The sequence below is a fragment of the Perca flavescens genome, chromosome 6 (assembly GCF_004354835.1).
Source record: "Perca flavescens isolate YP-PL-M2 chromosome 6, PFLA_1.0, whole genome shotgun sequence".
In the NCBI taxonomy this organism is placed as follows: Eukaryota; Metazoa; Chordata; class Actinopteri; order Perciformes; family Percidae; genus Perca; species Perca flavescens.
The window spans coordinates 18,410,870-18,435,736 of NC_041336.1; the positions used below are offsets into that span (position 1 = coordinate 18,410,870).

General features: G+C 41.2%; 3 protein-coding genes across 5 annotated transcripts in view; all 3 read right to left on the reverse strand.

Moving 5' to 3' along the window:
- Positions 1 to 4,983: 4,983 nt before the first annotated feature.
- Positions 4,984 to 9,329, reverse strand: clk2b (CDC-like kinase 2b). 2 transcript variants are annotated; one of them, XM_028580157.1, is made up of 11 exons: positions 8,841 to 9,329; positions 8,083 to 8,173; positions 7,940 to 8,006; positions 7,744 to 7,860; positions 7,505 to 7,671; positions 7,043 to 7,137; positions 5,910 to 6,039; positions 5,747 to 5,829; positions 5,588 to 5,667; positions 5,426 to 5,516; positions 4,984 to 5,339 (listed from the first exon to the last, which is right to left on the reverse strand). In XM_028580157.1, exons 1-11 carry the CDS (start codon positions 8,904 to 8,906, stop codon positions 5,157 to 5,159), a joined length of 1,170 nt encoding a protein of 389 aa, XP_028435958.1. In that variant the 5' UTR covers positions 8,907 to 9,329; the 3' UTR covers positions 4,984 to 5,156. The 2 variants fall into 2 exon arrangements, with proteins under 2 accessions (XP_028435958.1, XP_028435959.1); XM_028580158.1 differs by lacking the exon at positions 8,841 to 9,329 and adding an exon at positions 8,730 to 8,819 and having other exon boundaries at positions 7,505 to 7,860; positions 7,986 to 8,006.
- A 311-nt stretch (positions 9,330 to 9,640) lies between these two features.
- Positions 9,641 to 17,395, reverse strand: LOC114557686 (meiotic recombination protein REC8 homolog). 2 transcript variants are annotated; one of them, XM_028581306.1, is made up of 17 exons: positions 17,283 to 17,395; positions 15,712 to 15,780; positions 15,481 to 15,623; positions 15,330 to 15,405; positions 15,114 to 15,234; positions 14,936 to 15,017; positions 13,899 to 13,966; positions 13,709 to 13,787; positions 13,494 to 13,617; positions 13,227 to 13,380; positions 12,580 to 12,787; positions 11,509 to 11,687; positions 11,354 to 11,396; positions 10,991 to 11,078; positions 10,823 to 10,915; positions 10,587 to 10,696; positions 9,641 to 10,152 (listed from the first exon to the last, which is right to left on the reverse strand). In XM_028581306.1, the coding sequence occupies exons 1-17, from the start codon at positions 17,336 to 17,338 to the stop codon at positions 10,049 to 10,051; spliced, it is 1,797 nt and encodes a 598-aa protein (XP_028437107.1). In that variant the 5' UTR covers positions 17,339 to 17,395; the 3' UTR covers positions 9,641 to 10,048. The 2 variants fall into 2 exon arrangements, with proteins under 2 accessions (XP_028437107.1, XP_028437106.1); XM_028581305.1 differs by having other exon boundaries at positions 13,227 to 13,404.
- A 427-nt stretch (positions 17,396 to 17,822) lies between these two features.
- The window catches only part of setdb1b (SET domain bifurcated histone lysine methyltransferase 1b), a 14,518-nt gene continuing 7,473 nt past the window's right edge, over positions 17,823 to 24,867 (reverse strand). The window contains exons 12-25 of the mRNA XM_028580769.1: positions 23,062 to 23,175; positions 22,658 to 22,958; positions 22,247 to 22,508; positions 21,341 to 21,431; positions 21,132 to 21,248; positions 20,802 to 20,971; positions 20,392 to 20,634; positions 20,071 to 20,241; positions 19,549 to 19,679; positions 19,324 to 19,343; positions 19,055 to 19,173; positions 18,681 to 18,937; positions 18,478 to 18,566; positions 17,823 to 18,173 (exon numbers count right to left, since the gene is read on the reverse strand). Coding sequence (XP_028436570.1) covers positions 18,056 to 18,173; positions 18,478 to 18,566; positions 18,681 to 18,937; positions 19,055 to 19,173; positions 19,324 to 19,343; positions 19,549 to 19,679; positions 20,071 to 20,241; positions 20,392 to 20,634; positions 20,802 to 20,971; positions 21,132 to 21,248; positions 21,341 to 21,431; positions 22,247 to 22,508; positions 22,658 to 22,958; positions 23,062 to 23,175 — 2,203 coding nt within the window. The 3' untranslated portion in view covers positions 17,823 to 18,055. The remainder of the gene's footprint in view (positions 18,174 to 18,477; positions 18,567 to 18,680; positions 18,938 to 19,054; positions 19,174 to 19,323; positions 19,344 to 19,548; positions 19,680 to 20,070; positions 20,242 to 20,391; positions 20,635 to 20,801; positions 20,972 to 21,131; positions 21,249 to 21,340; positions 21,432 to 22,246; positions 22,509 to 22,657; positions 22,959 to 23,061; positions 23,176 to 24,867) is intronic.

Sequence of the window (24,867 nt, forward strand, 5' to 3'; positions counted from 1 at the left end):
TCAGTCAGACAAGGCTTAGACATAGGGACTTAGTAAACACACTCACACCTGCTTGCATATGTTACATACACAGATGAAGTGTTTGGCATGTAGAAGAAAGGGAAGTAGACTACTAAAAGACCACATAGGGACAAAAGTGACAAATGTCTTTGTCAGGCTATTTGTCACTGTTTGTCAATCCGCACACAAAGTTAACATGGTTTGTCCAGTTTCTTACCCATGCAGATGGTAACAGTTGGTCAAAGGCTCACAGCATAAAATCCTGATAAAGCTCCAGCCAGATGGCCTCCACCACAACCAGACAATCCCCAAAAGCTATAGAACAAATCAGAGAACAAGAAGAAACAACAGAAGACTCTCCAAATGTTTCTGTGCTCCTTGACCCTCACAGGAGTAAATAACTATGTGCATGTCCAGGCTTAGCCTTTGCTTCTTCTGCTTCCCTCCTCAAGACTCACTCCACTTTTCAACACCCCCCAACTCTATACGGATTACCACTTAGAGGAATTGATGAGGGGAATCTCGTTAGCTGTGGCAGGTAATGCACCCGATGACTCGCACGTTTGTGATGAAGATTTAGAGACGCAAGCTGATGTCATGATGAATGACACATGCATGCATTCACAGGCCTGACATCAGCAAATCTCATTTGAGCTCTTAAGATGCTGCATTATCCGCATTTTGTTTGTTTGTTTAGGAGCAGCAGAGCCCTAAAATTGGTCACTAAGGAGACAGTGTGCACTGGTCTTCAATCTCAGTCAAATTGTCCAACAGAAAACCATGCAACTCAGATTTTTTTTAAAGATATAACCTCCAACTCATGGACCAAAATGCTGGCCAAACTATGAAAGAGGAAGTAACAGGCTGTGCGGTTAGCCCCCAATTTCTGCACAGGTGAAACAAATGCTAGAAGTGTAGGCAACCTGTACCTGCTTTTGTGGTTCAACTACTGCAGCTGTTATATTAAAGAAGAAAACAACCTTCTGTTGCATGTTGAGCAAATTTCCAGGCACTGATTGAATTCTAAATTGAAAATCTAGCCTATATACAATATATTTGCTCCAGCAGTTCTCCTGATTTCCTTTTTGGAAAATGTTTTTAATGTTTGAATGTCTATGAATGACTCCCCTCCCGTTTTGGGCTTTAGCAGAAAAAGGGGAGGGACTGAGAAGTTGTCGATGTTCAAATTTTTTGGCTAAGTCCCGGATCTTCACAATCCTACCTACAGCACCTTTAATGGTTTAACAAGATCAAGAAAAGCCACGCCCCCTGATCAGATCTGGGATCAGTTCAATCCATCCATCCATCCTTCAGTCCTGTCAGCAGTATTTCTCCACAGAGGGGAGAAACAGAGGTGGATCACATTGACAACCCTACATCTAAAAAAAATGATTTAATATTTTTATTTAATCAGGAATATTCCCATTGAGATTCAGAATCTCTTTAACAAGGGAGTCCTGGCCAAGACAGCAGCATAAAAAGTTTCACATACAAGATCAAACAACAATGAATGATCAGTGTTCAGTAGCCTAACAGGACATGTACATTAAGGTGGTCAAATAGTCCTTAATCCTGTTTTTATAATCTTCCATGCTAATAAAATAATCTAATTTAAGGCGACTCTGTAGCTCACACCAAGATGAGGGTGCAAAAACTTTAAAAGCACTTCCACCTAAAAACGGGTTTGAGGAAAGATGTACACATTTTGTCCGTGTGACCGAAGGTTGCCGCTACTGATAGTTTTAGGAGTCAGTAGATAACAAAAATAAGGAGGCAGTTAGTGTAATATGGCATTATAAAGAAAAATGTACTAGTGTTCCATTTTACGGCTGTATAAGGAAGACAAGCCAAGTTTCTCATACAAATTGCAATGAGAAAAATATGTTAATATTCTCCAATTTATGATGCAAAGCTGGATCATTCTGACAAACCAAGTGACAGCCAGTCACTAAAAGCAACACATTAACACACACATGTGCTCATGCAAGACCTCATAAAAGGTGTATCTTCTACACAAAAGCTAAACTAATTATTAATGTAATATTAAATTCTAGTATACATCTCATCATAACATATTAGCATAATGACCTATATACATAAAAAAACATAAATTATTGCTTTAAATAAAGCCAATAAGACCATCAGGGTATTCACTCTTCACTCGCTGTGTGAACATAAACATTTTGACTACATATTTATTTAAATGGATCACAGTCCTCACTATTTTGGCGGAATAAAAAGGGACTCCTCAAATCTAGGGACTGACATCTGCAGCCTAACAGAAACAGCAACAGAGACCAAATTGAGACTTTTGTTTTATCATTCCTAGACATTATAGTCAGACTTTTGTGTAATTCCTTGTTACATTATATCATATGGCAGATGGATACGGCATGCTGTTCAGCCGTGCTGCTAATTGCCTCATAGGCCAAATGGTCCTGCAGCAAAGAAACCTACTGCAGCGCTAGGTGAGGATTTTTTATTCAAATGAATAGATGCCATCTTGGATTTCTGTTATCAGTTCTTATAATACAACCATGCATCATTCTCACATTTCCTTCTACATAGCCTTTAATAACCATGTAATTCTAATTTGCTGACAATAAATCAGAATTACTTCTGTCTTTTATGTTTCAGGTCTATTGCAGAGAAAACACTACACCGATGATTCATTAAAGTTTTGGCAGAGACACGGATTTCACGGACCTTTTGGTTACGGTTAGGTTAGGTTGGTGCACATGCTGACAGTGTGCACTGCAGGAGGGTGTCTTAGCCTGTTATACCACCTGTTTAAGCCCTATTCAGTGGTGGCCTCAGCCTCCTGCTCGACCCAACCATACCTGCCTGCATGGGTGTTGTGATACTTTAAAATAAATTGGACTAAAATTAATGAACACTTTGTTTAAATTCACCTGACACCTGTCTTTTGTCTCAAGCATGTTAAGTCCCAAGATTTGAACATTTTGCAGTAAAATAATCAGACCTGGGAACAAGCATTAAGAATTACTATATAGAAATAGCCAATCTTCTCGCTGATGGTCTTGTTTGCTTATGTAGGTCATATAGAGGCATCACTATTAAATTGAGATTGTTACACAGAAAACTCCATGTAGCTGCTTTAAAAAACTATGTTTGGTATTGAGAAACAACAAGTAAATGGGATGAAGTCTATGCACATACCCAAAGAGATATGTCTTTACTTCATTAAAATGCCTTTTAATTTTAGCATCATCATGCTCAGCAGCTTTAAATTAGCTAATAAATGAGGTCATAAGGTCTCATCAAGTCAAACACAAATACGCTGACAACACGTCTCTCTCTGCTCTGCCAAGGCTGAAGATAAAAAACTGGCAAGCACACACTCATGCTCAGCCTGGTGACCATGCTCTCTGCTGAGCTGCAATCCATCAATATGCCAGTGAGGAGAGAGAGAGAGCGTATGTGTGAGAGTATGTGTGAGAGTGTGTGAGAGTGTGTGTGTGTGTGTGTGTGTGTGTGTGTGTGTGTGTGTGTGTGTGTGTGTGTGTGTGTGTGTGTGTGTGCACACCGTTCTCTGCCTCAATCAAAACATGACAACAGAAGAACTGAATTTATTAAACCACTAAAGAAGTCGTTCAATACAAACTTTTTTAAAAAACCAAAAATATTGTTATAAAAGGTATAAATGACAGAGCATAAAACTAAAAAGATACTTTTGTATCTTCGAAATTTTAGAGATACAGTTTTAATTTTCAGTGGTGGTTCTAGACCATTTCAAATGGAGGGGCCAGGCTGGGGCCACATGCGATTTTAGGGGCACCAAATTATTTAAGCAGAAGTGTTACAAAGACTAACGATACACATATAACAATAAACAAAAGAATACTCATTGAGTGGTAACCTACATTTTATTTATCAATGCACATGAATAATATCCCCTTCTTTTGGGATAAAGGTGGGATTAAAAGATTTTATAAAAATACTTGCCACCGTTTTGGGGGGGCCAGAGCCTTAATATTACAGGAGCACTGGCCACCCTCAGCAGTATTGTGAGTTGCAGTTCGCCTTAGCTTTATAAAGTTCCAGCGTCTTTCAGCTCATTGTTTTCTCAACTGTTTTGTTTCACTCTCACCACTTTTATCAGTGTCGTTTTCAGCCGACTGTGCACCACCTGCACCGCTCAGCACCAATGCTAAATAAATGTGACTGTAAAGAAGCATTTAGCACTTAAAGAGTCAGCTATTTCTTTCCCATTTAGAACTCAATCAGCTGACTGAAGGGTGTCACCAATTAGCTTTTTGGTGTCAAACAAATCTTCCTTTCTGTTATTTCAGTGTCTGATTGACATGACCCACCTCAACCCCATGTCATCAGAACCACCCGTCCCGTGAGTTCTTCCACTGAGCTCTCTCGAAAACTCGCTCCATATCACATGCATTCAAATCTTCAGCTATTGTTCTTCACTCTTTCACCACCACCCTGGTCTCGACTGCATCGGGGGAATATTCCTGTTGGGCTCACGGCATGATTACCCCCATAAAGCCAAAGATTTCTCACAGTATTTCAACTTTTTTTTTCAACATTGTGCACACTATAATAATAACTTTTTAAAGTGCCCATATTATGCTCATTTTCAGGTTCATAATTGTATTTTAAGGTTGTACCAGAATAGGTTTACATGGTTTAATTTTTAAAAAACACCATATTTTTGTTGTACCGCACAGCTCTCTCTCACTGCTGCAGATCCCCTTTCCACCTTGTGTTCAGGTCTCTGTTTTAGCTACAGAGTGAGACATCTTTTCTTCTGTACTATCTTTGATTGCACTCGCACATGCGCAGTAGATCAGATCGTAGATCATGTCAGCTAGCTCCATAGACAGTAAAAAAAAGGCTGTTTCTCCAACTTCGGTCAGTTACAAGGCAGGATTAGCTGGGATACTTCTAAACGAGGGAGCACATGTAAGTAGTTCTTTTGTAGATTATGGTGAACTTGTGTGTGTTGTAGCACAATGCTTTGCCATTGAGAACGAGGTAGCAAATCCCAGAAAAAGTGATTTTTTCATAATATGGGCACTTTAAGCCCTTCTTTCAGTTACTTTCTTCTGATTTGAAGTTGAGAAACTAAAACTTGCAAACACACTGGTATGGTCCTCGTAGAGTCAGTTGTCTATTCAGGTTCATTTGCTCATATCACAGCTGTTCCTCCAGGTTTGACTCCTTCCTGGATGATGAAGAGGCAGGAAGAAGGGGTGACACAGGGCAGAGGAAAGAGAGATGCGTGTGGAGGGCTCATACTCCAGCATCCTCTCTAAGAGGTAAAACAACTGGTGGTGTTCTGTGCCGTGAGATAACAAGTACTTCTGAAGAAACAAAGAGAGAAGCAAGTCGTCCAAGGGAGTTCATGTACTTGGCTCATGTTTGAAAGTTTGCACCGGTCTCAGCTCACCCTTAATGGTTTGCACTTGGCTTTTACGTAGCGTCCGGCCTTGGACCACTGATTCCAGTCGAGACGCCCACGGCGGAAATACTTCTGCTTTCTGTGAGAAAAAATTCAGTTTCGTCAGACAAAGTTTGCATGTGTGTTTGTGTGTACGGGAGTGTGTGTTACCTGCTCGTTTGAACCATTCTCTGAGGAACTGGTCCCTGTATGCTCTCCATCATAGCAAGATGCTCCTTATTGTCATGAGTCTGAAAGTGAAGATCACGTCAACAAGATCCAAATCACACCACTTTCAGCATGCTGTAATTTTACCAATATAATTGTGACCTGGTACAGTGTGAAGCCTGCGTAGTATTCAAACAGGATGCAGCCGATACTCCACACATCACACGGGTGACTCCAACCCAACTCTGTGGGAGAGCGAAGAGGGACAAAACCTTCAAAACAACTGAACAGGACTAAATCCCCGGTCTAAATCAACATATCTTACCCAGTATGATCTCTGGAGCTCGGTAGTGCCGTGTAGAGATGAGGGCAGAGTGGTGTTCGTGGTCAAAAGTAGCGCTGCCAAAGTCAACAAGCCGCACTGTGGTGTCATTTATTCTCCGCTCATTGCACTTCTAAAGGAAGACAGAAAGTAAACAAGCCAACTGTTTGGCCAGATCTACAGCACTTTACTGAATTAAACTAGCACACCAGTGATGGTAATAATCCCGTTACAAAGGAAAACTGTGCACACACAACTATGCTAAAGGAACAGTTCGACATGTTGACATTACAATAAGATTCAAAAGGTAATTACTTAGAGGAGCTGGTTGGTGGGTTTTTGTAACCTTCGGACAAAGCCAGGCTAGCTTTTTTCCCTGCTACCAGTCTTTAAACTAAGCTAAGCTAATGGCTGATGCCTGTAGCTTCATATTTACAGTACAGATATGGCAGTGGTTATCAACCTCTCAGCAAGAAAGTGAATAAGCATATTTCCAAAAATAGAGAACTTTTCTTTTAAGTATGATAGGTTAAAGTTTAACCAGTAGTCTGCAAAAGAAAACTGCTATGACACACAAATTGTGTAGCTAATAACCATACCGTGTGCTTTTGTTTTCTTACTCAAATAAGTTTGGCTAACCTTGGGGTTTAGTTCAAACCACAGACTGTTAATATTATTATATATTATATTAATATACAGTCTATGGTTCAAACCTGTGATTGGCTCGTGTCACGTTCCCTTATATGACTTCTTCATAGTGATACCGCAGTGCTCCTAGATCTCAACAATTACTTGAGGTTATTATTACCAATAGAAAATGATGGTCAAAACTATGAAAACAATACCCAAGTTAAGATATAAAATTAGATTTTTTAAAATTTTTATTATAGCCTTCAAGGTTTAAAAAAAAATGTCATCAAAGATGCTACACATTGCTCCGCTGAGGTCAGCAAACACAACCTGGATCAATATGTGCACCTGTAACCAACATGTGGCTGGTTTCACAGGTTCTGCTCAGCAAAATTTCCATACCACGAAGCAAATACCGTATCTGCCTGCATTAATCCCTCTTTATTTAACATCCGGATTTTATTTCACCCCTGAAGGTCCCAGCCGTCATGCCTGCAGTTGTTTACCTTCTCAGCGTTGTATACGAGGGAGTAGTCTGAGTTGACAAAGAGGATGTTCTCAGGCTTCAGGTCTGTGTGAGTCAGCTGGTTGTCATGGAGAACTGCAGGAGGAGGGAAAGTAGATTTAACAGAAGAGAGCAAACGCCCTCATCTGGTCAAGTTTTTTGTTAATCAGACATCATGATAGTGTATGTATATCAAAAATCGTGAATGAAAAATAATTGTAAGTCACAGCCCTAGTTGTGTTTGTCTTTCACTTTAATCTGGTATGGGGTTGGATGTCAGGAACACTTCTATCATCTTCAGGTCACAGTCACCCTCGACATACTGTATCTACCTGGCTTGATCGCTGCTGCATCAGTGGGACAGCTGTTAATAATCCTCTTACTGTCATCACTGACATTGATCCAGAGGTACAAGAGAAAAACGCAAAAGTGGTATAGTTGATGTGATGCATCTTGGACTCACAGCTGACAGCGTCGCAGATCTGGTGGGCCATGTGTCGGATCTGGTTAACGGGATAAGGCAGGAAGTTGTTTGCTTTCAAGAAGTCAAAGGTGCTGAGAGACAGCAGCTCAAAGGTGATGCACACGTGGCCGTAGTAGTTAAACCAGTCCAGCATCTGCACACAGTGACTGATAGGGGGGGGAAAAAACATAGATGAAATGTAAAAGAAAGAAAAAGAGTCAAAATTACAAACTACTCACTGTCTGTTATCTGGATCTCTCTCGCTGATCTTCTCCAGAACATTGATTTCCAGTTTGGCTGCTTCTCTGTATTTATCCAAGTTCTTAATGATCTTCAGAGCAATTCCACCTCCTCCTCTGTGTGTTAAAGTGTTTCAAAGCAATAAACACATATTGCAGATTGGTCCAACTTTCATTATTAGATGAAGCAAATTACCTGCTGTGGTCCAAACATTGCACCACCTTCCCAAAGGTTCCCTCACCTAAAGTGTCAATTATCTCATCTGTGGGAGAGATTGAGGTGAAGTTAAAGCGGGAGCATTTTTACAAAAGCTGCCAACAATTCCAACTGATACTTACATCTGTCTTCGAGGACGTCCCCGCTTTTGTAAATCAGGTGGCCGTTCTCAGTGTCCCTCTCATTGTCGCCTGCAGCCTCATTGCTGCTTCGCTGGAAACAAGGTGGAGCAAAAAAATAAATAATGGGTAGAGATCAACCTGCCTCTGTGCCTCTCTGAGACAGAGTGAGTGACATCTGACCTCAGGGTCTTAAACGTCATTGGGTGGATTTACCCTTGGCTAAGACTGATGCATTCAAATGCTTACATGCAGACAAATGCACACACAGAGTAACAAATCTGCATTGAAAGGCGTTACGTTTTGTGTATTCTTTTATAACTGTAGACTCTGAATGCAGCGGTGATAAAATAAAATCCTCCAGAATGCAAGCTTTTACATTAGGGTTGATCCGGATGACCTAAGTTTGTTCTAAAGGAGGTTAATAAGAAATGTCAAATGACTTCTGGCCTCTTTGGAGGAGCTGAGGCTCTATTTCCATCCGCATTCTGAGACTGTTATTAATATCAGAAGCCAAGCATGTGCAGACTTACTGGAGGACACAGGCCACAAAATAGACCATGCACAAAAGCAAGTGACACATGTAAATACACACGCAGTCTGCACTTGATTTGCAGAGCTTGAATACAAAATTATGAATAAAACCTCACCACATAGTGCAGATGATTTCAGGTCAAAAGTCAACCACGATGCTGATGTGAGAGAAAAAAAATTAAAGCAAAAACACAGAAAATGCATGCACAGAAAATGGAGAGACTTACAGGGAGGCAGAGGCAAATACAGTCCAGAAAAGCCTTGTAGAGAGAGCACAGCTCTGTCTTTCCCATGATACAGAAGTGCAGAGTTCCTCAGAGATGAGAAGAGATTGAGTGGAAGAGAAGAGAAGAAGATGGAGGGGGGTTACGGTGAAGGAGAGAGGCAGGTGAAGCAAAAGCAGGAAAACTAGACGACTAGGAGTTGCGGAGAGAAAAAAAGCACAAAGGACGGTCAAAACTATATTAAAGCAGTGGCACAGAAAAAACTACAAGACATGGAGTTGTGACAAAGTCAAATATAGCAACGTTGCCAGTGGAAACCAGAAGTGAAGGTGAGACAACTAGGCACAAAACTGACAGAAGAAAAAATAGCTTAATAGGAATAAAGAAAAGCAGAAATCAAACACAAGTGAACAAGAAAGCACAAGACAAAAACAAAGTGACGGATTGATTGAGACGAAGAGAAGAGGACAGATAGAGAGGGTGCGAAAGAGAGAGCTGCAACAAATGCTAATAATAAACTTTGGTCACAACCCCCTGAGAAAGTCTTAAGAGGAGAATCAAGATGTGGTCAGGGGGAGGAGAGATCCAGTTTCACTCAACTTTCTTACTCTCCTCTTTGCACCTCCTTAACCCCTGCAACATGTTTTGCCACACCTGTCCTGCTCTGCATGCTACACATACCTTTCAATATACAGTGCATGCTTTCTTTACAGAAATAACTGACAGAGCTCTTCTAAAGTTTTTATTTTGTAGTTCATGTTCAAAGGGACACATAACTTAGATTAACCAGAACTTCTGTGCAGATTAACATGAGGTAATGTCTTTTAAAAAATATGAAAAAATACAACCATAAAAATAGTTAAAATACTCATCTGAAATATCATAGAATTGATAAACTTGTAGGTCACAGTAGCAAAAGGGACCAATGATTTGCTTTTGGAAATTATACAAACCAGCAGGTTTTAAAAACTTCCATAATTTCAAGCATGTCAACAGGTCACACCAATGACAAATCTTATGAAGTGATTAGTAACTAAACATTTGACTTCTATGCATATTTGTCTTGTATGACATTGTTTTAAATCCAGATGGTTTTTCTCTCGGATGAAGTGAACACAGGAAATGTCAGGAACAGACAAATAATCTTCTACCAGACTGAACAATGATGTCTGTTTTGGAGGCTCGTGGGGACTCGAGTGACCGTGTACACATCACAAATCCAGATCCCCCTCTTCGTAGTTGGCTCCACGTAATATTAATATGTCACCATAAGGCTCGTCCTGCTCCGCACGTAGTTTCCTGGCCGATAAAGTCTCTGCAGACAAGTCACAAACACTGCGTTTAAAACATCCCCTCGCTGTAAATAAACCCTCAATTTTACACAAAAAGACCAAGTCAGGGAAAATCTGGATAATAGCTCATGAAAAAATTACTACAACTTTGACTGGAGCTAAATTTGGTTGAAATATCTCTATTTTAAATCCAATTATTTTCCTATGAACTCTTGTACATGAACCCCCTTGTGTGTTATTAGTCCCTCAGCTCCTACCAGCTCATTATTAAAGCTTCCACTAGTGACACCATTTGGTATTTTCAAAAACCTGACTCAGACTTTCTTCTAAACCGAAAGTCAGATCTCATAACTCACTGACCACACATTTATTAAAGAGCTTTTTGTTGATGCCGTAACATTATTATGATTTCAACACAGGTAAAGGGATGATTGGATAACTGAAACTGATGCCTTACCCAGGAGCCTCTGAAAAATGTTGCTGACAGTTCTGCGGTCGACCTCTGGTGGCAGAAGAGACTGAAACAGCACAGGTTCTTCTCCATGCTCGGGCAAATCCAGCAGCAGCCTAAACACATGAAAACACAAGCACATAATCATATCCTTATCTCCAAAGTTAACCAAATGGAAAAACAAAAAATCTCAGCTCTGAGTTTCTACTGGTTAGTGATGGTGTTGCGTTCATGGTCATTACCCAGGAGGAGACTCTGCTGCAGCTCTCCCCAGCAACTCGTCCACTGCCTCTGGGATGTCTTGCAGTGTAGAAACAGACCTGGAGACAGCAGACCTGCCAACACACACGCATGTGCACGTTAGCATGACTGCACTCACACACTTCACATATCCTTCTTTGATCACCTACCATTCTTTCTCGGGTGTGAACATAGGGGAGATGAGCTCTCGAGACGCCTCCCTTTGGTCGGAGCCCTCCAACGGCAGTGAACCATGTTCTGGACACACAGATACACACACAGGCACACACTCATTCTCTGGAGGCTTCCCCTAACCCTTAACCATAAGTGATACATGCCTAACCCTGGCCTCTGACCACAGCCTCACCCCAGGGAGGACACAAACCACTTCAGCTTGTGCTGAACGTCACTGCAGTAGAAACGCATTGAGGAGAACCATTTTAACCCCCAGTTAAACACAAACTGGCTGTGCCTGGTCAACTGGTTTGAATCCACATCCACAATCCATAGTCTTCTTTTTACACAAGGGTTACCTGAAATATCCAACTTCTCTGATTCTGCCACATCTCTGGGGACCTACATTCACACACAGATAAACACAATACATTTTTCATCATTTCTCATCTTGTCCCTGCACAAAAAGGCTTCAGATATCGATACCAACAAACAAACAAACATCATTCCACACCTCCGTCAGGAGCTCAAGGTTCCCCTCTTCTCTTTCGGCGGCCTCAGCCATCTCACGCTCTCTTTCCTTTTCAGAGTCGGTGGACTCGGGCCCTCTCTCCCCGACCTGCTGGTCCAAGCCTGAGAGAGGCCTAATGGTCGCAGCCCGTCTCCATAGAAACAACACCTCTTCAGGCAAGACTGCAGGGGAGAAATTGCTTTGAGGTATATTGCTTGAAAAGGTTAGTTAAGTCACATCTTTCCAAATAGCAGTAGTTGCAGATGAGTATGAGAAGTCTGAGGAAAAAAACTAAATGTGTTGCACTTTATATCGATAAATCATTAGAGCCCTTTAGAGACCCCATCATCAACAGCCTTTAATCATTCACATTTTACAATTGGTGCTACTGGGTTGTATTTCACAGGAAATCTGCTGGATTGTTTTATGGTGTAAATAAAAATGTTTTACAGTGCAACACATGAAAAAAGCTGCTGGTCAGTGTTTATGGGAAACGTGTAGGGTTGTAAAATTCCGGGAATTTTCAAAGTTGGAAACTTTCCATGGGAATTAATGGGAATAAACTGAATATTTTTAATATTGCTTGTTATAATAAGGTTAGTCCATAACAGGGAACTTAAATGTTGTTGAAAAAACCCAATCTTGCAGCATAATCTTGGTTAAAAGAACCTGATTTAACGCAATTTTAGTTGACTGTCCTCCCTATATTCGTCAATGACATGCACGCACGCAGTAATCAGGATAAGCTAGCCTACTACATACTTGCGGCTAATATTGAGGCCACACCCACTGCACAGATCATTTCTAGAATCCAACATTCTACAGCAGATTGAAGCTGATTGAAGACAGATTGAAGACATATATATAGACACATATATCCCACCCAAATTCCCATAATTTCCAATAATTCCAGTGAAAGTTTCCAAATTGGAATGTTTCCAAAATTCCCCAGCTAAACTTTCCGGAAAAGTTTCTGGAAATTTACTGGAAAATTTCCGCCCCTTTGCAACCCTAGAAACATGGCTGTCAGAAGTGTGAAATGAGCTCTGTATTTTTTCCAGGCGTGTTACTGACAGGGCAGGCAGGGATTCTCGAGGAGCTCAGCAGCGGGGCGCATCCTGTGAGAAGGAGGCGGTGCGAACAGTGGACGTCTGGTCTCAAACTGAGGGTTGTCTATCTGCTGCTGCAGCTCCTCCTGGGGGATCTGCGTCTCCGGGTCAAAGAAGATCAGCTGCCTCTTCCTCCTCCTCCTCCTCCTCCTCACCTCTGGAGGCAGCACATCCTGGGCATGGGAGGGCAGAGGGAAGTACATTTACCAGAACTTTCCTTCAGCTGTCAAATGTAGTCTGAGTTTCTCTTTTTAATAAGAACAACTTTTGGGTTGCCAGGTTGGGGAAAATCCCTTTTTTTCATCCCTTCAGCTTGACATTTGTTCATTCATCAGGAAAAGCCCTCCAATTGACATTTTAACCACTGGACCTCAATCTATTTAAAGCTATAGTGTGTAGTTTCTGCCGTCCCCATGAGGAATTCAAAGTAGCCTAATGACAATAAAACTGTCAGAGCGTCCACACGATGCAAGCCTTCTGTATAATATAACTTTATAACTGTAGACTGAACAAGTTATTAGAAAGTAAAACTCCTGGCACTTTATCAATGTGAGTTTGATTTAAAAGACATTGTGGTTCTTGCACATAAGTTAAAAAAAAAAAAGCTGGCACCTCTGACTGTAGAGTTCGTCTTTGACGTTCCTCCACTGCAGATGGTGGGGAGGGGAGGACGGGCACAGAGACGGGGGTGAGCTGGTCTGAGGGGGGTCCAGGCTTCTCCACGGCCAGGTCTGGCTCTTCCTGAGGCAACAACGTGGCGTACTCACTGGAGAGAGTGGAGGGCTGTAATCTGGCACAGGTAGAAACACAGTCATTGTGCGCTTGTGTGGATCTGTGTGTGTCTGTGCTGATGTTTCCATGCAAATCTGGATAATTTACTCGATAGAGGATCCTGTGAGCTCTTTTGTTCTCGGTTTCTCCAGGTCTTCCTCACTTCCGCCCCTTTCCATCTCCCCCTCTTGCTCTCCTGGTGTCACGTCTTCTCTTGGCATCTCCAAATCTCCTGATAGAGAAGGTTTAGGGAAGAAAAAATATAACTCTCTCATGTCACCCTTGTCTCACGAGAGAAAGGAGCTCCTAGCTGTATCACGCACCTTCTGGAAAGGTATCCGTTTGGGCCAAGAGGAAGTCAATTGTCTCTGGATGCTGATCGATAAGCTCCTCACCCTCAAACTAGCAGAGAGAAGAAGGAAGAGAGGAGGGAAAGATGGATGCAAGTGAAGACCAGCAGGATACAAAAATATGTACGTATTTCATAGCATGAGCTTCTTTTGACAGCTGTACCTCTGCAATAGGGATAGTGAGAGGCTCTGTCTCTCTCAGAGTAATGGCTTCTGGAGTTGCAGTTATGCCTGGGGAAAATATGGGTGACATTAATTTTTTTTTAAGTGCTCCTATTATGCAAATTTTCAGGTTCATAATTGTATTTAGAGGTTGTACCAGAGTAGGTTTATGTGGTTTAATTTTCAGAAAACACCATATATTTGTTGCACTGCACATTGCTGCAGCTCCTCTTTTCACCCTGTGTGTTGAGCTCTCTGTTTTAGCTACAGAGTGAGGCATCTCACTTCTGTTCCATCTTTGTTGGGAGTCACACATGCGCAGTAAGTACTGCTAGCTAGTCAGTTGCAGAGCATGAGGGAATGCCACGCTAGCAGCTACGCCTTGGACAATTAGGAGGATGTTGAAGTCAGTCTGCTCTGCCCTGACTTGAGTTGACCTAGAGTATCTCTCTGCTCTGTGCTGCTCTGGATTTCTGCCGGAGTTCTGTCTATTCCTGTCACCTGTTGGTATTTCTGTGCATATCACTGCACACAATCCAACAAACTGTACATTTCTGTACATCTCTCTGTTAAGCTGCACATTAATGCTTATAATCAAATAATCAGGACAGGCCTTGTGTTTTCTCTTTACTTAGCATTTAAAGCATGCTTGCTGTAATCATTTCTTTTGTTTATACTAGACATTAAAGGATCTTTTCTTAATGTGTTTCCAAAGTAAGTCAAATCCAGTCCTCCCTCAGTGCACAATTATATTTGAAAGTGTATCTAAAATTGATGTCCGTTAAATGATCAGCTTGATCTACAATGTGCTTTACTTAGTCTTTCTGTTAGTCTAATATTGTATTATCAGTTAAATATAGCCCAAGTTAGCCCTTATTAAATAATATTTTTCTTTTTTTTGTTTCGGCATTTTATTGCATTTATCAATTTATCAAGAGTTATTTCCTACAGTACATTTTATTTTCTGCTGCTGAAAAGACCCACAGCCCTGAAGAGATCATTATATTCATGCCGTTACAGCACATCAAGTCATCCTACCACTGTCTGGTGCAGCAGCAGAAGCTGGACTGGTCATTTCAGGATGCTCAGGAGAGCTTTCTCTCAGATACTCCTGACCCATCTGAGAGACACAGAAGACACTCATTTTATCAGTACTCATATGTACATGATTTCCAATTGCCTGCCAAGTGTCAAATCTCCTTCCTTATTTGGGTACCTGTATCAGTGTATTAGGACTGGGCATGGCTTTTCCCATGTCCATCACTCCGAATAAAGGGTCAAGAGCTCCTTCTGTCTCCTCCAGGAGAGACAGGGCATCAGGGAAGTCCAGGGCTTGTCTGAAAGCCAACACGAGACCCAGCAGCAAGAAACAGGATTGACTTTGTGTTTGTAAGAGCAGACAAAGTGTGAAATGTTGAGCACCTGTTCTCACCTGGCGTGCTCATCCATATCAATTTTCTGTTTCTGTTTCTGTTTTAACAGATAGCCCACGATGGACTGAAGTTCAGCTGGAAGGACACAAGATAAAAGTCAAGAACCAGTGCACATTGTCTCTTTCCTCCAGTCAGTTGACAACTTCTTACCCAGGAGAATAGCACACTGGCGGTGGTAGACGAGGATGACGCCATACTGGAGCTGGGAGGAGAGGTAGAGGGAGAAGCGAGGTCGTGGCAGACCAGGCTGAGGGGGTGGTACCTGCTCCAGCACGTAGCTCATGATGTCATCACTGTACGGGCATTAGCTTTATTGTAACTGGACAGATTCACAGTTCAGACAATTGCAAATATGTGACAATAAATAAAATCATTTCTTACCAGGTGCTTTGGACGTTGACTTTTAGGAAATCCCGGCGAGTAACCCTGATGCCTTTTGTAGCAACCAGCCTGAAATGGACACAGAGCATTGATATGATCTTGTTTCATCAGAGCTTTAAGTAATCTGCACTAGCAACCATTAAAAACTGGTATTTAGGTTAGGAGGTCTCTGGTGTATCTAAACCCTCGACAAAAAGCATGTGCACGCACACACATGATTTTACTCCCAGCAGCACACTAAAATGATCACATAAGCGCATTATTAAATACAGAATGTGATCAATAAAGGAGCACTGAAGGAGCCCATTTAAGACCCCTACCTATCTTAAACACCACCCTCTCTGAGAGCCTTCTTTCTAATGCATCTGTGCTGTCTAAAATGGTTTTATTTATGCTATATTCCTGCTTCACATTAATAAAGTAAGAGCTCAGTTCACCATTGTAGGACTAAAGCAACTATTCATTTGTGTTTTAAGCCTAAACTGAACAGGATTGTGGAAAAACACGTCTTGCAGGCAAAAATACGTCAGTCATTTAATTTCTTTGATGAGCATTTTTTTTCCATTATGCATACAGTGTAATACTGTGCAAAGTGTTGTCTTTTATCCCTTAAATCCTGAATTATTATTTATGAACCCTAACATTTTAAACCTTGGTCAGTCTGCCCTAACAATACTCATGTCACTCAAGAAAATGTGAGTTGGACAAATTAAGAAACACATGAAATAAAGGGTCATATTTGCAACTACAAGCCTACATGGATTTTTTTTACTTTCTTTGTCAAAATGTAACCTTTGACCTTCACCTCATCTTCAAAGCTGTTGTCTTTTGTTAAAAAAAAAAAAAAAAAAAAAAAAAGCCTTCAAAGGCTTCTTAGATTTATTGTTTTGGCGGCAGTGTCAATGTTGCCAGATAGTTGTTATCTTTGATGCACCTGCACTCTGGGCTTATTTTTTTTCATACTGATTCCTGTGTTTGGTCCAAAAGTGTGCGTAGTTTATATGATGGAGAATCTGAAATCTAGGTTTTAAATAGGGGAAAACGTTAAAATATATTAAAAACTCATTAAGAAAAAAATAGTGCGTCGGTTGTAAGCGCTGGACAATTCTTCACTTAGGAACAAAATGTCTAAAGTAAAGTGTATCCTACCTTAAAACACCTTTAACAGACCAAGGGAAACATGTATGCATCTCAGTCAGTCATTACATTAATTATGAAAGTATTTTTGCCACTTAATTGATAAGTAGGGTCTTTACTTAAAGAGATTAAAAGGAAGATTGGGCCATACACTCTGAAGTTTGAGGGACGATGGCGAGGCGTTAAGGTGGATTTTTAATAGTTGTATTATTTAAAAAATGTACTATACTTTTAATTAATAAACCAGCAGCGTTGAAGTCGAGTCTCTTAAAAAAAAAAAAAAAACTTATAATCAATTATAAACCCAGTTTGAGCGATTAACCATTAATAACGGGCTAATAATCCCTCAAAAACGTACTATGAGTAGCCATTTTATAACTTCACCAGTTAAACTATAAATCGGTTTAAAACAGTAAAGAGAAGATTTTACTCACCAGATTGTAGAAAAACATCCTGTATGCCGCTTCAAAACTGTGGGGTAGTAAAACATCTTTTAAAATTGATTTAAATAGCTGATGAATTGCAGATACTATTCTAGATCCGAGCGGGTTTGGTCCAACGTGTGAAAGCAGATGAATGTTTATTTTAGTTTCAGAAGGCGATTGGTCAGCTACTGTGAGCTACTGAAAATAAAGGTCTTTTTGCTATTAGATAGGCTATATGCAGAAACGTAATATTCCGGTAATACATTTTATTTAAGAGAATAGAAAAATAGTAATAACATAATTACATAATGTATTTTTTTCCAGATAATGATTGTGCAGCAATAAATATTATATACTGTGATGAAAATATTATAATTATGTATTTATGAACATAACTTCTGCCTCTACATTTGCTATTTGACTGGATTTTTCATTTCATCACAATCTTTTCCATAATAATGAAACTGGTTCACCTTGAAATTCTACCATTTCTCTTGGCCATGGCCTACTGTATGTTGTTTCACAAAAGAGCAGCTGTGGGAGCTTTGATTCATTGAAGAAAGTTGCATTTTATTAAGATGTAAAGGAAATTGTCATGGATAAAATGAGACAAATCAGGAAAAATGTTCATATTAAAAAAAAAAAAGGGCAACAAAACAACAGTAATAAAATACATAGATCAACTTAAAAATACACAATAAAAAAAAGTTACAGTGTTGAAACGGCTTCTCTAAGTTTCCTACACACACAGCAGAGGCAGTGAAGTCCATGATGGCTGCAGATCACAGCAGTCTTCCTCTGCACTCAGTGGATCCGCAGCAGCAGAGCAGCACCTTCCCCTCCACACTGCCCACCTCATAGTTGTAGTCCCAGGTCAGCTCTGTGCCGGCCCGGATCCGCCTGCACCAGGACACAAGCAGGCAAGTGAGTGAAGAAGCAAAAGCTCATCCATATGTCAACATCAAGACAATACAGTGCATTGATTCCTACATTAATGATTGCCTTCTCCTGGACTAATAGCTGGAGCTGCTACTGTATAAAACAGGTTGATGTGATCTTCCTGGTTAAAAGCTTACTCTTTGGAGTTTTTTTTCCGGTCTAAACACCCCATCAAGCCTAGCATCACTCTCCTACGGCTCCTGAGGTTGACAAAAACTCATAACGCGATCTAATTAAATTAAAATTGGTTTCAAAACACACTTACTTGCTGGCAAAAAACGCCACCCAGGGAAACCTCAAGTCATGTGTGTCCACAAACACATTCTGGACAAAAAGGTTAGGACTACAGCTGTGCTGTAATACAAAGAGGACACAGAGATGATAAAATAAAAGATAAATACATAGGGACATAATTAAAGTGACATCAAACGGTCATACACTGAGATCCTGTAATCCACACACACTTACATTAAGGTAACGCCCAAGGTTTCCTTCCAACTTGGCATCAATGATGTAGCAGGACTCCTCGCCATCAAAGAACAGACGGGTGCTTTTGAGAGTGTTGTCCCCGCCTCCCCCAGACTGCCTCTGCTGTCCTGTTTTTCCTCCCTGACCCCCCGGCCCTCCCCCGCCTCCGGGTGCACCCGTTTTCACCATCATCCCGTGGCCGCTCTTCAGGGCGATGCCGCGTGTAGATTTCACTGCTACCTGCTTCTTAGTCACGCCTGAGCCAGAACAGCAGCAGCAGGAGCAAGACAATACAAAAAGTGACAACAGTCAAAACCATGCGGGCATTATAAGTGTGGTGTAAATTCTAAACTTGTTCCTTCTCTTCTCCTCACCTGTGGGGACTTTCTCTCTCTCCTTGTTGTCGTCAGATCCAGAGCTGATGGTCTGAACGTCATCGCTGTCAGAAACAGTCATCACATCCTGCTTCTTCCCCGTTTCTGACTTCACTTGGCTGTAAGAAACAGAAAAATTAATCTTAACAGCAATCTAACATGTTACGTGACGTTATTGATCGCAGAGTTGCCGAATTATTGTTACATAAAATATGTTTAAAATCTGGAAAACCTAAATATCTAAGAATATTTTGGCAAGCCCAACACACCTCTTGCTGTCTCCAGATTCCTGTGATGGAAAACAGAAAAGGGTTATTGATAATTGTGCAAGACAATCATAATACAAAATGAGAACCACCTTTTACTATCTATCCTCTTACAAAAGATAACAGAGGTCTGATGAGGACAAGCAGCAGGGTTACGTTTAAATTTCTCTGTGCACACAGAGCCCACTTCCTTGAAACATTCTTACTTTATCTCCTCTGTACTCCTACCTTCTTCAGACTCTGGCTGGTGAGCCAGGAAGCCACTTTGTTTTTCCCCATCTCCTCTGGCATGGACAGCGGCTTCTCGTCATCAGTTCCTTTGGCTGATGCACTCAATCCATCTTTACTGTCTTGACTCCCTGGACCAGGAAGGAGAGAGGTGTGTGAAAAGACAAAACAGTAATCTCAAAAAATCTGAAAGCTTAACATAAATGCAATGTGAGTGAAATGGTTTTGGATTAGTATGGCAAGTAGCCTTACAATTAATAGAGGTGTTGAAATGAATCAAATAATCGATGCATCAAATCGTGGACATGGACGATGCTGCATCGATAATCGGCAGGCTCATAATCGATTATTTCTGTTTACAATTTAATGTAGGCCTAACAACATTTCTGTTTACATATTCTGTTATGTTTTGCACATTCAGGAAGTGCCATGTGCTCAGTGCTGTATAGTTTTATGTATCCAATTTATTTAAGATTTAACATTGACCTCTTCCCACACCTCCTAAAGATGCCACCAGCTCACCTTCCTTGTTGCCCTTGGCCTGACCACGTGTGGTGTAGCTCCTCCACACAGAGCTAGAAGAGAAGTAGTTTTCCTTCACAAACGTGTCGTCTGAACTGTCGCTTTCATCTTCACTTTTTGAATCCTTGTCCTCATCGTCATTGCTATCTCCTGATGAGCTTGGGCTTTGGGCTGCGACAGATTTAAAAAAAAATAAATAAATAATAATAATAATAATAATGTGGAGAAGGAGGAAGATAAAATGTCAGCTTGGGTCAAACGTACACACCACAGAGAATCTCCCCAGGTCCACTGGACCAATAGAACCCTTTAATATCTCACCTTTTGACTTGGACTCACCCTTTTTGGGCGGTCTCCCCACAGGGTTAGATGATACTAAAGCGGATGGTTGGATTTTTAACCTCGTCATGTCCACGCCGCTCCCCTCGCTGTCCGAACAGTGAGCCTCGCTCTCATAGCCCTCTTTGAAGTTCTCCACACTCTCTATATGGTCCAGATTGGCGAAATATTCATCACCCATCTCTAGACCTTCTTTGTCGGCAAAGTCATCTGTCAAGATTTTACCTGGTAAATTAGAAGAGAAAGGGGGAAAGGAAAAAGTCACTTTGCAATCAAATCATCTATTGTTGCGTGGTAAAAAATTAAGTGATGAGGATGTCTGCATGTGTGCCTGCTTTCCATCACCAATGTCCTTAAAAAACATTCCCATAAGTCCGTTTCCTTTTTCTCACCAGCATAGATGCAGACAAAGGAGCCCTTGGCCACGTCATCCAGACAGCGGATGCCCCAGCCTTTGTTTTGGGTCTTGAAGAGCTGGAGACGCACCTGCAGGCCGTGCTGCACCAACCGGTTGGTGCACATCTGAGCACAGCATTTGCACCGCTTATTACACTCGTAGATCCTGAGAGAGAGAGAGAGAGAGAGAGAGAGAGAGAGAGAGAGAGAGAGAGATTAGACAACCAAATTAGCCGTTATATTCAAAAGTAAATATCTGCTTGTGAGAATTTGAGGAGTAAGAGTAAATTAGTCTTTCTGTAGATTGAGGATATGCAATGTCTGACCCTGTGGGGAGACACTCCTCTAATCGTTTGTGGAAATATCCAGCATTTGGGTTGATCTGTGCCCCCGGTGTACAACCTGTAGCCTGAAGGGTCAGCTGGTGGCAAGAGCATTTCGACCTGTAACAAAAGACACAAAGAAATGTGTTCAGGATATAAACAGTCGGAGAAATACGAAAAATGATGGGTCACGGATAAACAACTTCACTAACTTGTCTCGACAGCCGTCGGTGCAATCACACCCAACCAGGAAGTCTGGGCTGGTGTTGATGTATACTCCATCTTCAGGAATACGCTCTTTACCTTGAAGAGAAGAGAGGAAGCAATAAATCAGACCAGATGGATTTTTCAAAAGGAGGTAGGGGCAGCAAAAGTCAGCTATATGGATAGGTAATCATTTTTGATTTATTTTGATGTCTTTCTGCACATAAGATCTGCAGTTGAAGCAGGAAGCTAAATGCTTACAAAAAAAGCTCTCCGGAAACTAAAATCAAGTTAAACGAATAACAAACACTATATAAAAAAAACTTAAAAATCAATAGAGGAGCAACAAGGGGATCAAATAGAAATGAACGAGAAAAAAAAAAAAAAACTAATCTTATTCAAGCTATTCAACAATAAAAAAAAAAATCTTTCTTTAAGTCCTACTGTGTCAAATTTCTTTGCAGAATGTTTAGATGTACTCATATGGGCAAACTACATGTATCAATACACCTACTAGAAAACAAACTAATGTCAGGATAAGACTACACAATATCAGCCTACCTAACAGACGCCGGGTGTTAGAACATAAATGAGCGTTGAGCACGTCTACCGTGTCTCTCGGCCAAGTCACAGCAAAAAATGACTCCACTGATTTAGCATTGCACTCCTATAACATTGTCACGATGGACAGACCCAACCGAGGCATTTTAACAAATGTTATTCAGTTTTCTCTGGAGCCCCAAAAGGCTTCATGTGACTTTTTTAACATATACAGTTGTACTCTCCAAGAAAACAGACTTTGATCTGTGGTGTTCCCCCTTTTTTGGCTTAATCTGACAAAAAAAATATTTTGTAGTCTGATCCTGGCCCAAATTAATCTCTCCTTTGTTATCACACCTCAATGTTATTCTTACTGTAAGCTACTTTAGGAGGCGGGGTGGAATCGATCTCGTTGACGCAGGAGAGTGGGATATCCTCCCGTCCACTAGTGATGTCAGGAATGTAATAGACTGGCCTCTGTGGCTGGAAGGGCCGATCCACAAGCACGTAGGGGTCTAGACAGAACATCTCTAAGAATATAAAGTCACAGCGAGTCTGGAAGAGGTAGTGCTGGATCTCTTCCATGTTACGTAGACAAAGCCCACACGGAGCCTTGTAAATCACGTGGAAGGACATCTGAGAGGTAGATGAGACAAGAGTTGTACAATTCAGTTTAATTGCAAGGATGCGAATGAGAAGAACTGAATATTTTAAGGTGAGCGAGTAACTCTAGCTAAGTGCTTCAAATATCCACAACCTTCCTTTTACTCTTCCTTCAAATTTACCTTTCGGTTGACTTTGCGTCGTCCCGTCATGCGTCTGAAATCATACAGTAAAGGTGTGAGGAGGGGGTTCTTTCCTCTGTGCATGTCTGATCTTGCAGGTCGGACGCGATTCAGACAGGCGGGCTGACAAGTGTGTGCCAGGTAGAAGATGCGGTCCGTCGGGGCGCGGTACGCGGGCTGATGTGGGATAATGGCTGTCGTGTGGGTCATAGGAGCGGGGCCGGGAGCCAAAGAGGGCAGTCTCTGATACGGCTGTGTGAAAGTGGGCGTAGCAATATTTTGGACACTCAACATTCTTCCACTATGGATGGACAAACAAAAGGCAAAGAGAAAAAGAGCATGTTTAACAGCGCAACAGTGTCACAAGTAGCAACTTATTAAACCATACAATAATGCGGACTCACCCAGAGAGGTTGCTGGAACTGGAGGAAAGAGACTGCATGATCTTGGAGGCATGAGTGCCTCCCACACCAGGGACAAACGGAGAAGTACTCTTCTTTGCCATCTGATGTTTATTGCTTGAAGACAGCGAGGAGAGAAACAGACAGTCAATTTTAAAAAGTCTCCACTTCCTCTCAAATCGTCAGTTTATCAATTTACCAATATTTTCTAATAAATAAAGCATCAAACTAACATGTAATGTGAAAGATCTTAAGGTTTTCTGATTTCCACCAGGAGCTAGTGGAGCTGAAAAAGCTAAAAGAGGGACTATTATAATACAATCAGCAGGTCACCAAAAACACAACTCCAAATGAATGTTAATGTTGCTCTGTGTCTGTTAAATGTGTAAATTGAATTGAATGTGTAACTAGGCAACTGTTGCTAACAAGTTTGCCTTATTTAAAAAGTCATAATAGGTCAATGTTGTGTTTTCAGCTTATTGTGCTGCCCCCAAGTGGCCAATCACATAAATTAATGCAGATTTGAGATGGTGGTAAAGACACCATCTTTAATCTGCAGTCTCAAAAAAGCAGTGTTGCGTGGCCGGGTTGGATCAGTGGGTAGAGCAGGCGCACATATACTGAGAGGCTTATGCCTCGACGCAGAGGTCCAGAGCTCGAATCCGACCTGTGACGATTTCCTGCATGTCTTCCCCCTCTCTCTCTCTCCCCCTTTTCTCACCTAGCCGTCCTATCAATTAAAAGGCGGAAAAGCCCAAAAAATTATCTTAAAAAAACATGTTGTGCTGCCCCTTTCTGATGGAAAATATCAAGCCTGTTCCATCTCTTACCAGCAGCAATGGGACCAGTGGGAATTATCATCAAGTCAGATACATTTCCACTTTCTTTCAAAGGGATTGAAGTGGTAGAGGAGTATAAATACTAAGGAACAATAATAGATGCTAAGCTATCATGGAACACCAACACTGATGCCATCTATAAAAAGGGTCTGCAGCGACTGTATTTTATGTGGAAGCTGAGACAGTTCAGAGTAGAAAAGACATGATGGTCCTTTTCTATCGCTCTTTTGTTGAGAGTATTTTGACTTTCTGCTCCACTGCCTGGTACTTGTCTTTGTCATTGACAAATAAAAGTAAATTACACAGGATAGTTAACATGGCAAGACTGCTGGACTTCAGTTAATTTCTTTGACCATGATCTGCGAATCTAGGGTAGGGAGTAAAGGACAAGATATTTGCGGTGACGGGCTACATCCCCTATTCCAGGCGTATGAGGTGCGGCCATCAGGCAGAAGATATAGAGTGCCGTCCTTACAAACCAACCGGGCTCGCAAATCATTCATTCCTACCAGCATTACACTACTAAATAAATTAGGGAAAATAACTTAATCCTTTCTGGGTAATAATACTGCATACGGTATAATATTAAAATGCCACTGATGATGATGCATCTTACTGTTGATAGCCCATTGGTGCTAATGACACTGTACTTTGCTAATTTTTTTTCTGTTTTTTAATGATGTGGAGATATTCGGGATTGTGTATTGTGGTTGTGCGGGGGGAAGGGAGGGGTTGGTGGTCTTGTTGTTGTCCGTTGTCTATGGTCTGTTGTCTGTCTATTGGATGAGCTGTATGGTGCAAGATGAATTTCCGAAAGGATCGATAAATGTCTATCTATCTATGCTAGAGAATGTTTCATCAAAAGGTAAATAATTCCACAGCTTCAGCTTTATTTTGCAAGATATACACCTTTGAACAAAATGTCTTCAGTAGTTTTAGTGCTATTAGTGTTAGTACATGTATATGTTCA